Source organism: Juglans regia, chromosome 2 (assembly GCF_001411555.2).
Source record: "Juglans regia cultivar Chandler chromosome 2, Walnut 2.0, whole genome shotgun sequence".
In the NCBI taxonomy this organism is placed as follows: domain Eukaryota; kingdom Viridiplantae; phylum Streptophyta; class Magnoliopsida; order Fagales; family Juglandaceae; genus Juglans; species Juglans regia.
Window position 1 is genome coordinate 1,650,142 of NC_049902.1, and position 14,782 is coordinate 1,664,923.

General features: G+C 38.1%; 1 protein-coding gene across 5 annotated transcripts; it reads right to left on the bottom strand.

Moving 5' to 3' along the window:
- Positions 1-381: 381 nt before the first annotated feature.
- On the bottom strand, positions 382-8,087 carry LOC109012429 (protein STICHEL-like 2). Of its 5 annotated transcripts, XR_001999446.2 has the most exons (10): positions 7,777-8,087; positions 7,566-7,621; positions 5,449-7,065; positions 5,137-5,356; positions 3,948-4,133; positions 3,535-3,753; positions 1,390-2,137; positions 1,147-1,300; positions 904-961; positions 756-785 (listed from the first exon to the last, which is right to left on the bottom strand). XR_001999446.2 is itself a non-coding variant. In XM_018994055.2 (9 exons), exons 3-9 carry the CDS (start codon positions 7,063-7,065, stop codon positions 711-713), a joined length of 3,123 nt encoding a protein of 1,040 aa, XP_018849600.2. In that variant the 5' UTR covers positions 7,566-7,621; positions 7,777-8,087; the 3' UTR covers positions 382-710. The 5 variants fall into 5 exon arrangements, 3 of the variants coding, with proteins under 3 accessions (XP_018849600.2, XP_018849602.2, XP_018849601.2); XM_018994055.2 differs by lacking the exon at positions 1,147-1,300 and having other exon boundaries at positions 382-785; XR_001999445.2 differs by having other exon boundaries at positions 745-785; positions 904-1,300.
- Positions 8,088-14,782: the final 6,695 nt, after the last annotated feature.

Here is a 14,782-nt window from a genome sequence, read left to right on the forward strand (position 1 = left end):
AACTTTGGCAATTTAAATTCACACTACAAAAAATATAGTCGTAATTATCCCTTGAGGTCATGCAAGAATTGATAACTTTTCAAGTCACTTTATAGATTCATGGCTGTTGGGATCAGAGAGAGCAAAATAACTAAAGATAGTAGCACACAACACTTTTCTGCGACTCTAGCTGCAGATTTATAGTCTGTTGAACAGACTATTTAAAAACCGTCACCGAGCGATCTTATCTTGTGAGAAATGGATGAGAACCATTTATTTGACTCAAGAACCAGCTTTTTCTTTTTCTTTTTTGTGTTGTAATATGTTAATTTTGAAAAGACTGTAGGGGACTCCACTCCAAACTTGTATCTTATAACCGTTAGTTTATCTATAAATATCTTATTTTGCTGATAAAAAAAAAAAAACTAAAGATAGTTGCACACTCTCATTGTTTTCAGTGTCAACATGGTAAAGGTGGTGGTGGTGGCGTTGGGGCACCATCAAAACCTACTTACCTTTGTTGGGTTTTACTTTACATTATAGGTTGCAACTCCATCTCCTGTAATTTGTTGATAAACATATTTGGCTTGCTGCTCCAGAAGTGAGGCATTTACAATATATAGAAGAAGATTTTGCAGCATACACTTGAAAAAAGGGCAATATATTCATGTCCAAGAGGCTCCAATGCAGCCATCAAAGACTACTGCGATCTTGTCCTATATATAGCAGAACTACTTAGCGGCAGCACAGGGAAGAACCCACCCGACCATGTTGGACCCTTCTCGTGGATGCCTTGGATGCAACTCCTGCAACATCAACACATTTAATCTGACATGGACTATAAGATACACTAGTATTGCTCTACTCAATTTGTTTTCCTTCTAATTTTTCTTTTAGTCCAAGTCATTCCCTGTTTTGCTATACCTTCTTTTGAAGAAATGTCGGTGTTCTCCAACATAGCACATCGGCATTCTCCCTCAGTCTGCCACACAGACAATAACATCTTCAATCAAACACATGTAATGAGCATGTGACAAGAAAAAGAGAATTGATCAGTAAAAACCCTGGCTCTATGATACAAACAAAACCCTATAATACACTCAGCTTCACTATGTTTTCAACTCTTCAAGATACTCTCCGAAAAGGTTTAGTTTGATGAGTTTTTACCACAGGCCAGGCCCATTTCAATGCAGTGGACCTCTCTTGCATGTATAAACCAATTAATCTGTAAATTCAATCCACGTGCATCTTTTCACTCAGTTTAGTGGGCATGGATCACCAATTTTCAGTGTTCTCTGATAGAATAGTAGCACTTGGAATTCTGCATTGTTTATAATCATATACTAGTAAATTTGTAGGTCACAAGAAGCAATGGTACTGACAGAGAAAAGAGGCAGCAAAACCGTTTACCCATTGTCATCTCTAGAGCTGCTAGCATGGTTGTTAGAGCTGCTGCAGAAAACATAAGGACCCTGGGCAGATATATAAGTTTCAAAAGATGATGTCTGAGGGATAGAAAATGCTAGCTTGTTTCCTTTTTCGATACTAGGAAGAATCGTCTGAGAATCGTCTGAGGAACGCAATTTCTTTTGAAACCTTAGTTTTCTTGGGAAACAGTTTGGCTGATCCCCTGGTTTGTGAATAGATAAATCCTGACTTCCACGGTTGCTTCCCTCTTCAGTTGAAGACTTGACTCCTAACATAGGCATCTTTGGCATATCATTCTCTAATGACCTGTGGGTTAAGGCCGTCCCAGTGCTCAGCACATTTCCTTCATTATTTCTCAAGGTGCTCATGACCTCCACTCTATCATGGTATTTATGTTGCTTTTGAGAATCCCCACTCGAGGTAGAATTTAAATTGGGTCTATCTCTTATCATAGCTTTTTCGGATGTGTGCTCAGAAAGGTCTGAATCACTTCCACACTCGTTGGATGAATGTGACTTCCGCTGCATTCTACGAGAACAATTAAACAAACTGAAAGATTGCTTCCTCACCTTTCTGTGCTTTGGATAAGAAACACAATGTGCAATGTTGATCCTAATTTCTACATTACAACCAAGAATAGACTGAAGTGAACTTGCAATCTGTTTCCATGACTTTTCGGCCTTGGATGCATAGTCAGGATGCTGGAATTGCAATTCAACTACTGCAAGACCTGAAATTGCATGATCACTCAGCCATTACTCAAAAGACAAAGCAAAACGCATATCAAGTATCCAGAAGCATAAGACTAATGACAAAGATGGAACATTTTTTTATGAGGGCTGCAACAGACACAAAAGGACCACACACTGATGTGCCACGTCTCCCCCCCTTTTTTTTTCTTTCTTTTTTCGCCCCCTCTCCCGTGCCACTCCCCTCCCCTCCCCCTTTCCCTCTCTGTCTCCGCCATGGTGGTAGGGGACCACCTCAGGGCTGGCAGGGGCATGGGAGCTCCCATGTCCCAGCCGGACGGTGCCGCTTGGACCGTTGGCGCTTTTGCCAGCGCTGAGGTGGTCTCCAACCACCATGACTGGCACGGGGAGGGCGGAGGCACAAAGGGAAAGGGGGAGGAAGGGACGGGAGAGGCCCATGTCCCTGCCGGACGGTGCAGCTTGGACCACCGGCGGATTTCGCCGGCCTTGAGGTGGTCGGAGACCACCATGGCAGGCACGGGGAGGGCGGAGATAGAGAGGGGAGGGGAGGGGAGGGGAGAGGCACGGGAGAAAAAAGAAAGAAAAAAAAGAGGAGGGGGTGAGACGTGGCACACTGTGAGTGTGCCACATCAGTGTGAGGGATCCATTTGTGTCTGTAGACTTTTCCTTTTTTTATTGGTACAAAGAAGAGAACAATTTGCATCTACATGTAATAGCTCAGCCTGCAAGAAAGATCTATTTCCATGTAAAAGCGGTGAGATGACAAACCAAGAACTGCTTGGAAACATCCATTTAGTTGAACCCAATTATCACAGATAAGTTTGCTATAAAAAAAAAAAAATTATCACAGATAAGTCATCACAATGTTAATACTCCAGATGGATACACCTCATCCACATATGTCATACAACTAGTTCCATGTACAATGATGACAAATGGTTCTATACATCAATGATTGGTAGATCTTGGACAGAACACTCGAGGTTTCATGTCCACAAGACAAAATTCTTGACATCTTCCTCTTACAAAATTTCTGTTGTTAAGCAAACGGTCACACCTGTGCATCTTAAACATATCACCACATCCTCCATCCCATTTTACTGGAGAGATGCCATTTGAGCTAGAGCTCACAGGCATTGTGTTACTCGGAAGTCAGTTACTTTGTTCAGCATTCTTTCTCATATAGATACATCGTAACAATAGCCACTAGCAAGGAAATTCTAGTTTCCTTCTCTTTTTCTTCTCTTTATTTTTACCAGCCCTTCTTGTGAGTAATATTTTAATATTTCCCCCATATATAAGTTGAACTGCAGCTAAAGCCACCATTGACCACTTAAACACCAACTATTCTTTCTTAATTATGCTAACTAATGCTCCGTATGGATATAAGACAGACTCATATAACAGACTGCTTTACCTTCATTAAAACGAAGAGACGACAGCTTCCCATGATTCTTTAGAATGTTCTTGAGCGAATTGGATTGGCACAAGTCTGTAGTTTTCTTCCAAATGGATTCCAATGTTCCTTCACAATCCTCCTGTATTCCCAATTTATGCAGTTTATAGCCCTCAAACGAACATGTTTCAAGATTTTTTGAGCCTTCCCCTGTGGCAGACAGACTGCAAAAACCACCATCTGCATCCAAACAAGAAGAGACTCGGAGATTAAATTTTCTTTTTATAAGTAAAAAATTTATTGATAAAGTAGGCATAGCCCAAGTACACAGGAGGTGGAGATCAAAATTTCACCCACTTCTCCCCCCCTCCCCCACAGAGGAACTGAAGTGAGAAAAAACAATTTATTAAAGAGTAAACCATGATGATCCTCACCTTGGTGCTGTGTTTCTTTTAAACAAAACTTTGAGTCATTGGCATTCACAGAAGAAGACTCCACAGAGCTTAACTGTAGAAGAGCTACAGTGAGCCATGTTGTTTGATTCTTAGACATCCTAAATTGCTTCTCTGTTTCAGAAAGTATCTTTAATGCATGACTCAGTTTCTGCGTGTCCACTTCAGCTGTGACTCAAAATTACAAGAACTCGTTGAGCAAGGTTATAAGCAAATGGTAATAGGTAAAACACAAGAGAGGACGGTCATAAAGATGATACATCCACTATGAGTTATAAAGAAAAAAAACCTAACATCTTCAATCAGCATGCGCGCACACACACGTGTACTAGCAGCATAAAAGAAAATTGTCACTGATGATTCAGTCACCCACAAAGAACACCGTGATGCATTGCCATACAAAATGTGTCACTGACATAAAAAATGTGACATACATAAAGCCCTCACAAGGAGTTTCCCCTGACAGTTTGAAATTTTGCTACATGTTGGAGTAATAAATGAAACAAGACAACGGAGACATTTTCTTTTACAAGAAGAGGGTGACTAAGTCAATATTTGAAGGTCAAGTTTAACTCATTAGCATTCTGTGTGCAATAGAATAGACATAGGGCCTTGGATTTGTTAACATAGTTTAACCATACATCAGAACTCAAATAATTCTCTTTAGCACTTGTCATATATAGGACGAGAATGTCAGCCTTGATGCAACTTAGAAAACAACATTATCCCTGACAAGAAATCGCCAGCAAATATGTAAAAAGTACATCAGCAGGGCCTATCTTTAATATCCTTAGCAGGGAATGCCCAATACATGCAATGCCCAACTAAATTTAGCGAGCCATCAATGCCTGGACCCAGGTCACATGACCAGGTCAGGGTCAGTATGATGACTTGCTCTATGATTTTTAATCGGTCACTACCATGATTTGACAATATGACAAATCAACTAAAGTATTGACAAAACAGCGTTGGTCAAAAAATCATAGAGTGAATCATCATACTGACCCTGAGTTATCATGCTATGAAAAACAAACGTTTTCATAGCATCTTGTTTCTTTTTTCTAGTGCATATATTTTTATACACTCCATCTGCCAGACAGCCAAGCATGTTTCATGCAGCAACTTGTAAAGTATGATAACGATACTACAGATGAAAGTCCATAGTACTTACAGGTATGCATAATAGAGAACTTTCTCCTGACTTCAGAGCTACCTTCCTGACATTTACCCGCAAGAATGTCCATAATGAGATTCGCTAGCTGTGATATAAGTTGCATAGGATCAATCCTTGATCTCATGAGTTCCCTGGCCTTTATTACAGTGTTTGAAGTGTCAGATGACAAAGCCAAATCCAGCAAATCAAGCAAATCATCATCAGAAACAATCCCAATCTGCAAAACAAACAGAGGGAAATCCTATTACAATTTTGAATGAGAGGACGCACTCTATAATTCCATCTGAGAAACAATAGCCTACGACTCACAAGCTCGTGGGCCAAGGTCATTGTGATCGTTTTACCGAGCAAACTTAGCTGATCAAGCATCATCTCCGCATCCCTAAGCGAACCATTTGATTTAGAGGCAACAAATTCTAAAGCAGCCTGATCAAAGTCAAGTCCCTCTTGGGTGCAAATTTTCTGCAATCTGTTTGCAATGTCCACTTCTTTTATCATTGGAAAGTGATATCTTTGTGACCGTGACACTGCACTTCGGGGCACCTTATCCAGGTCAGGAGTGATCATTACAAAGACAACGTGTCGAGAAAGGCTATCTAGGCTATTCAAAACAGTTGCCCATGTTTCCCCCCGCAACAATTGGCATTCATCAACAATGAAAACCTTGAACCGCAAGGAAACCGGAGGAATGCGTGCATTCTTAATAAGGGATCTCACCCTTTCCATCCGATTAATTCTCACAGAATCCACTTCCTTAACATCCCTGCACCTTCCAGAAAAGAACAAAACACATTCTCGGCACAAACCACATGGCCTATACCCCTCAAGTGAAACGCAATTCAGTGCTGCTGCAAATATCCTTGAAGCAGAGGTCTTGCCTGTACCACGGGGACCATGGAAGAGATATAATGACGCTATCCTTCCTTTACAGATGGCACCCAACAGAGACTTTGCCACTAAATTTTGTCCGACCAATTCACTAAAAGATTTTGGCCTGAATTTCTGACTCAAACACCTAGGAGTTTCTGAGTATGGAGTAATTTCATTACTAATATGTTTCAAGCTCCTACGCTTATAAAATGCAGGGCCATCTACTTCCCCAGATACCAAGGGACGTTCTTCTGTATCAGAAGGAGGATATGACTCTCCAAATTTAGAAGTCCTTGACCAGCAGCAGCTTATACCACACCCATGGTGACTGTGACCTACATCCTCCTCTTCCTCATTTGCCGATAATGGTGCACCATGGCCTGAAACAGCATCATTTATTGATGCACATGGACTTCCTACATAGCTCAGAACATCACCCAGTGCCCCAGATGATTTCACATGATTTTTGTATCGCAATTTTCTTGTAGACACAATTTGATCTATGTGCTCAGCTCGTGCTGGTCCCATGGTCGGCTCATTACATGAATCAACATCCTCCAAATGATTGTTGGAGGGTGTGATGCATGTCAATTCAAATCCAACACCCCCAAGATTTTCACAATAGCTGTCACTGAATGGTTTGCTTTCATAAGCCTCTCCCTGAGTTGATGCACAATAGTCCAACCCTTCAACCTGTGTGGTCCTACCAGGATGGCTTTTCTTTCCAACCAAACCCAAATCCTTACATGAGCTCAACTTGCATTTTTCCACACCACAATTTAGTTCAAAATCATCAACATAATCCTCTCTAAGTCCATATAAACCTAAATTCTTTGATCTCCCAGCATCACCATTGGAGCCACCTTCTTGGAAATCATTCTTGAACCGCAAAGAAATCCCATTACTTGAATCAGTCTCCCAGTTCACAGTGTCAACCAAAGCAGATAATTTGCCCATAGAATTAGTAGATGGATCCCTCAGTGACCTCACTCTCCTCAGTGCTACAAGAGTCCTTGAGATAGGAATGTCCAAAGAATGCCGCCGCCCATCCGTCATCTACAAAACAAATCAAATGCTCCAATCAAAATGAAGTTATACGCACACTGCAAATTGCACACTCAACATACCTACAAAGAAGCAGCAGCTAGAGAAACATATTAACAAAATAATCAAATGGGACACCCAGCAAACCACTCAATCATTCCAAATAGGTGCAGCGTCTTACCAGCTCTATATTTCCAGCAATAAGGAACCACTAACACAGAGAAACCTAAATAGTTCAACAAATAGTGCGGGATACGACATTAATGGTTCAAATCAATATGTTCCTTTTAAAAAACGACAATGATTAAAAAAAGAAAAGAAAAGAGAAGAGAAAGAAAGGGCACAGAATCTCCAGATTTCACACTAAAGGACTTCAGCATTACTATTCATGGAAAATGAGCGCCAAGATTTCAGAAACCCAACAAATTAGGAAACAAACAAGCAATGCAGCACACTTTTCATGAAACAAAAACATTATAAAAAATTCCAAAAAAATACACGCTTCCTCTTACCTCTGGATACGAAAGAACATAAGGCCACTATACAGAGAAGAAATATTCCCACTCCTCTGCCATAACAGAGTTCCAAAACATATATAAGTACAGCTTGTAGAGAGACAGAGAAAGGGTAAAAAAGAATCTAGGATTCACATATTCCGCTATAAAAATATGCAAGTAAAAACAAACAATACGACAAGACAGAGTTATTAAAAAAAAACCGGACCGAGCGCTTCGAGAATGAGGGAATCTGCACCAGTAGCGTAGAAGGCGGGATACAAAAACCCTAACCCTAAAACAGTGGTGTTGGTGGTTGAATTTCTGGATCCTAGACTGTGAGTGGTAGAGAGGGGTAACGGAGGGCCAAGTGGAAAAGTAGCAAATCTCATTAATGCTAGGGGGTGTAATGCACGCCATTGCTCGTGAGCCAGGCCGACGTGTACACAGTTAGAGAGAGAGAGAGTTTCAGTTTGGTTCAGATATTCTTTGTTCCATAGCTGCAGAGTCGTTGCAGAGGGGTCTGGTGCAGTCTCGGCCAGAGAGCCAGACGGAGGGTTTTTTAGTAATTTCCAGTGTGGCGGTTTCCGTTATGTTTTGATTGTACGGAGAAAAGTCCCGCGTCTGGTTCGGCAGGTGAGCTGCTCCCACGCTCAAAGTTGGCGCGTGTTGAACATTCGGATGATGTGATGTGCCAGCTAGGCTCGGCTTCTGGGGCTCTCCGTTTGTTTACCGAGAAAACGGAGGAAATGCTGCCATTGGCATTGTTTAAGGAAATATTTTAATATTCTTTGATGGTCCCAGAAATAAAATTATTATTGTTTGACCAAAAACTGCTTCATTCGTTTCAATCAAAGATGCTAATAATTTACATCGCTTTTGGCACAAAACTAAAGGCATTAAAGTAGTAGGGCTTGACCCGTATTTAAAATAAGAATTTCTTAAATTCAGGACATTCATAAAAACAATACTATATATAATGTTTGAAAACCTAGATATATGGATTGCATTTTATAATATCTATAGACCATTAATTATTGATAAAAAATTTATACGGCCACAATAAATATTATAGGATTTAACTCATAGACAGGGTTTTTATTTTTTTATTTTGAGAAGAAACAATTTCATTCATATAATATCAACAGTTACAATAATAAAAGTAAAGGGTGATAATATGTGATATGACCTGTAATTTAACACGAACACGACACGATAAAAACGGGTTAGGGTTTAGTCTTAACGGGTTCATGTCAAAATGGGTTGACCCGTTAAAACACGATAACTTAACAGGTTGATAATAGGTCAACCCGTTATGACCAATTAAAAAAGTTAAAGTTATAATTATACCCTTATACCTAAAAAATAAAATTGTTAGGATTTTAATTTTGATATTTTTATTGTTTGAATTGTAATTTTGGACTTGTAGTTAGTTTTATATTTTTTATAAATATTGTGATTTTAACATTTTATATAAAATTATGCTAAACTTAACTAGATTAAACATGTTAATTTTGGATTTGTTCAACCCATTGACATAAATGGGTCAAAACGGGTTGACACGACACGACCTATTATGTTAATGGGTTGTGTTAGGGTTTGAGATTTTGACACAATAAACTTAATGGGTCGGGTTAAGATTGATATATATATAGTATAATATACATGTTTTGACATGACACAAATACGACCCGTTAACACGATTTAACACCCCTACATTATAGAACCACGTAATTACACATCAGCATTTATAATAAAGTCATGTAATTACACATCAACATTTAGTAAGACTCTACACTAAAATAAAATATAGACATTGAGACCATTACTAAACTGTGTCATCCACCAGACAAGCATACCTCGCAAGTAGATGAGATGTTTCATTGCCTTGTCTCTCAACATGAAGTACATCATATTCTTTAAAAAATGAAAGAATTATTTGGATCTCAAATATTATATTCCCCATCCTAGAATAGTTTGGTTATTTGCGCTGATAGCTTCAATCACATACAAAGAATCACCTTCCAATAATAATCTAGGGAAACCCAAATGCTAGATGATCTGTAAACCCTTAAAGCAGCCAAAGTCTCGATGTCATCCATGTCAAACAACCCAAATTCTTTCCAATATAAAGCAAATAAAACATCCCCTTTATCGTTCCTTAAAATAGCCCCCACACCCCCATAATCAGAAGAATTGAACAAATACCATCAAAATTAAGCACCATCCAAGAAAGGATGATATCATTTCGTATAATCAATTGATGCAATTTAATGGTAGTGTACCCATAAAAAAATACCAAACAATTATCAATCACTTCATACAATATAAAATTAGAATTCTGAAAAAATTTTGTATTCCTATATTTCCAAACATTCCAAGAGACAGTAATAAAACATGAAACTGAAGTTAAATTAGATTGCATCAAAATCCCAACCAAATCAAAATAATTATCCACAGTCTCCATGAAAGGTAACACGAAAGGACAACGTATAGCCAGCAATTTCTTAACTTCTAGGCAACCTTAAAAAATATGACAACAATCTTCCACTCTCACTGAGCAAAGAGAACAAACCGCACTAAAAACAACTCCCTTATTCAGCAAATTTAGTTTTGTAGAAAGACTATCCTTACAAGCTCGCCACCCAAAGTTCTTCACTTTATTCGAAAGATTTAAATTCCAGAATTAGCGCCAAAAAGATGAAGAACCTTGAAGATTAGAACTACTCGCACCAATAGTAAAATCAAATAATGCCACAGCAAGATAACATCTAGACTTTATTGAATATAAAGCATTTTTAGTGCATGACTATACAATACGAGGGAATGTAGATTGAATCAATTTCATATCCCAAGAACCACTAGGCTGAAGCATAAGCATGTTAACTTTCATATCATCATGAATGACATAATTAGGAGGAAGAGACTCCGGCAACCTGAAAATTGGGAGCCATTTATCTTGAGTTATCAGAACATCAGCACCATTCCATATCCTCCAAATACCCACAGCTCGTAGAAGAGATTTGGAGTACTCTTCCATACATATTAGGGCTTACTACCCAAATGTGAATGAAAAAAAAAATATATGTGGTAGGGAAGTGCTTAGCTTTATAAATCCTAGTCAACAAGGAATTAAGATTTTGAATCAACCGCCAACCTTGCTTCGCTAACAAAACCAAATTAAACAGCTCAAGGTTCTTAAAACTCATACCACCTCACATCTTTGGAGAACACATATTTGACCAATTAAGCAAATGAATCTTCCGTTCAAATTGACGATGTCCCCACCAGAATTTAGCAATCTTTCTAAATCTTTGCAAAAGATTTCGGTAATAAAAAACAGCTCACAGTATAAGTCGGTAAAGCCTACACAACTGCATTTATTAATACTTCTCTTCCTACCCATAAAAGCAAATGTTCCTTCTAACCTTGTAACTTGTTCCAAACCTTATCTTTTAAATCCTTGAAGGTATTACATTTTGACCGTCCAATGAAAGAGGGAAGACCCAAACATCGATCATGAGATTGTAAGGGATGCACATCCCAAATGGCCATAATTACATCAACTTCTTCAAATTTTGTGTTAGGATTAATCAGAAGTTCAGATTTGTCCATATTTATCTGCTGCCCCAAAGCCAACCCATACGCTTGTAATAACCGTTTCAAATTTTCATTTTGGAATTGAGTAGCCTGGCAAAATAATAATCTGTCATCTGCAAAAAAAAAAAAAAGAGTAACAACAGGAGCTCTTGGAAAAATCCTGATACCCTTGATTAGATTCCTATGTTCAGCAGCTTGAAGTAGAGATGACAACCCCTTGGTACATAGAACAAGCAAGTAAAGAGATAAATGATCACCCTGACGCAAACCGCGAGCGGTAGCAAATGAAGAAGTAGGCACCCCATTAATAAGCTCCTTATAAGAGATTGAATTAATGCAATATAAGACAAGAGTCACACATCTTCAATTGAAACTAAGTTTCAACATGATCCATCTTCGATCGAAACCAAGTTTTAATATGATATTCTCAATAAAACTCCATTCGACCTAATCCTAGGCTTTACTCATATCCAACTTCAATGACATCACACGACTACGTCCCCTCCTCCTTTTACAGATACAATGCAAAGTTTCCAATACTACAAGAACATTATCCGTTATAAGCCTACTTGAAAAAAATCACTTTGGCTATTTAACACCACTAGGGATAAAATGGTTTTTAGCCTAGTGACAATAATTTTTGCAATGATTTCGTAAATCACATGACATCAACTAATAGGCCTAAATTCTTGAATTTTTTCAAGTCTCTTCTTTTTTGGAACAAGAACAATAAAAGTCTCATTTAGAGCATTTGGAACTCAACCATGGTTAAAGAGTATAAAATTGTCCGTACAACCAAACTCCCCATAATGTGCCAATATTTTTGCAAAAGCATTGGATACAATCCATCAGGCCCCGGTGACTTTAGAGGGTGCATTTTAAATAAAGCATATCGTACCTCCTTAGTAGAATAAGGCTTCACAAGATCATCATTCATTGCTAATGCGACCTTTGGAATGCACAACTATCAGCCTAGCAACCAGAGTCATCTTTAAGTTGTGAAATAAAATTTCTTGAATGGCATTGAGAAGCGTTTCGATGAAAGAACATAGAATTCTGATCCACCGAGTGCAACCATAAAGCCTTAGACCTTTGTTTCCACATCAACTCTTTATGTTCCAGTAAAAGATTAATATCATGTCAAAGGGAGTTCAAACTAGATAGTCAAGTTTTTATTAGAATAATGCTAGATACAGTCCTAGAGTATAAGGTTGCAAGCCGAGCTCACTCTCTTTGAAAAAAAGCAGGGTACTCCTATAACGTCTCAATGGAAGGCCCAAATCACATGGCCTATACTCTAAAAGGACTAGTCAATAATATAATTGGAGCCCCATTAGAACCCTATAAAGAGCAATAACTTCTCATTCTCAAGCAATGTGAGATCTCATACACCACCCACCTTTATCTAGATCATATGGGGCATCCCAGGATCGAAACTTGGCTCTCATTTGTAACGCCTCAATGGAAGGCCCAAACCACATGGCCTATACTCCAAAAAAACTAGTCAATGATACAATTGAAGCCACATTTGAACCTTATAAAGAGCAAGAACTTCTCTTTCCCAAGCAATGTGAGATCTCATACACCACCTACCCTTATCTATATCATATGGGGTATCATAATCTACCCCTCTTAAATTTCCGACGTCCTCGTCGGGCTTGTCCATTGTAGGTGGCATGGCTCAAGTCCCACATTTCTAGTTGAGATAGACTCTGATATCATTTGTAACGCCCCAATAGAAGGCTCAAAACATATGACCTATACTCTAAAAGGACTATTCAATGATACGATTGGAACCTCATTGGAACCTTATAAAGAGCAAGGACTTCTCATTCCCAAGCATTGTGGGATCTCATATACCACCTACCTTTATCCATATCATATGGGGTATCACAACTCTACCATTAAAAAATTAATTTTTTTATGAGTCTCATATTTACTTACTTTTTTCAAAATGAATGAACGAGACTTGCACATCCTAGCTAGGATTGCAAATAAAGTTTTTCTTTTTATCTAATTTTCTTATAGAGAGTACACTGATGTTTGCACACTCTAAAACTGTAATTAACATTATTATTTATATTCTTTTATATACCACCGGCATAAGTAACCTTTGGGAAACCGGCTTATGTCACGTCAGCCGGTATAAAAAAAAACATAACATAGATGTAAATGAAAGAGGGAAATTTCAAAAAATTTCAGATGAAAAGAAGCTAGAGATCGCGTTTGGGAAGAAAATCTCTACTCGATCTTGGGTCTGGAAGGAGAGTTCGCCGCCCCCGTTGTCGTCTTCGGGTCTGGAAAAGAAAAACTCATCTCGATCTCGGGTCAGGGAAGATAAACTCTGCTCGATCTCGGGTCTGGAAGAAAGAAAGATCGCCGCCACTGCCGTCTTTGTGTCTGGAAGAGAAAAACTTGCTCAATCTCGGGTCCGATTTCTTTAATCTATTGTTTTTTTTTTTTTTTTGCGAAGTATAAGAACACCACCGAGGCCGACCTGTTTTTGTTGGTTTTACCATCCAAACTCAACCTTATCTTCTCTCGTTGATTTGTGTTGGTTTTGTTTGCACAATGCATCCCACCAAAACAGAACAAAAATTTAGAAAAATCAACATATATTCTTTTTCCTTTTTAGGTATTTTTTATTTTAGGACTTTGAAAAGGACTATCTAGTTTGAAGCATGATGGTAATTTAGATTTTGATTTGTTGCGTGAAGATTTCATTAAGATAGGTATATGAGCAAGGGGTTAGTGTTGTTGTGAAAAGCTTTAACAAAGAGAGGATGAAAGAAAACTTAGACATATTTGACTAGAAACCTGAGTCTGAATGAGTTGCAGAAGATAAGTGGAATACTACAGTGCAGAGGAGGTATTGCAAGTGAATTAATCTCTGATGAAGACCCTTACAAGTCTCTTTTGGAGCTTTGGGATGGAGAGATTTAGAAGCAAGACATGTGAGAGACCTAGAAACAAGAAATCTTCTTATTCATTTTAAATGTTATCGATTAGCCGACACCTTAAACCACTTTTGTTTGATGATTTATCAATTGTATTGTATTTTAGAATATCTTATATTTAAGTATCAATTGTATCTCCTTTATTATACTTGATTGTTATAAGACATAGAACTAGTAAAATCAATTAGTAAATACATCAACATGACTATATAGGATGCTTGAATTTTTCACAATGAAGTGAATGGTTTCATTTTGTGTTTCGTTTCTCTTGAAAGCAAAAACATGTAATTTATATAATGTTGTGTTGTGGTAGATCTCATCCATCTACTTTCGGTTTTTTATTCCTCTGCATGATTTTAATTTTTCTATTCCATATAAAAGATTCATTTGCATGATTTTTGTGATAATTAGGCTAAAAGCTAGCATTTTTACTATACTGAACCAAAATGCTTTATTGGCTTCTCAATATTCTCCTAAAAACAAAATAAATAAAAGGTTTGCTCATATTTTTAAAGCGAAGATGAACAAAGCACTAGTGAAGAGGAAACGTAAACATGTGCATATTTTTAATATTACATGCTTGTTTATATTTTATTAATACAAAAGTTGACTAATGTGTTTTGTTATTTGATTATTAGCGAGATGGATGAGATACACCAGTCGTGGATACTTGTAGGA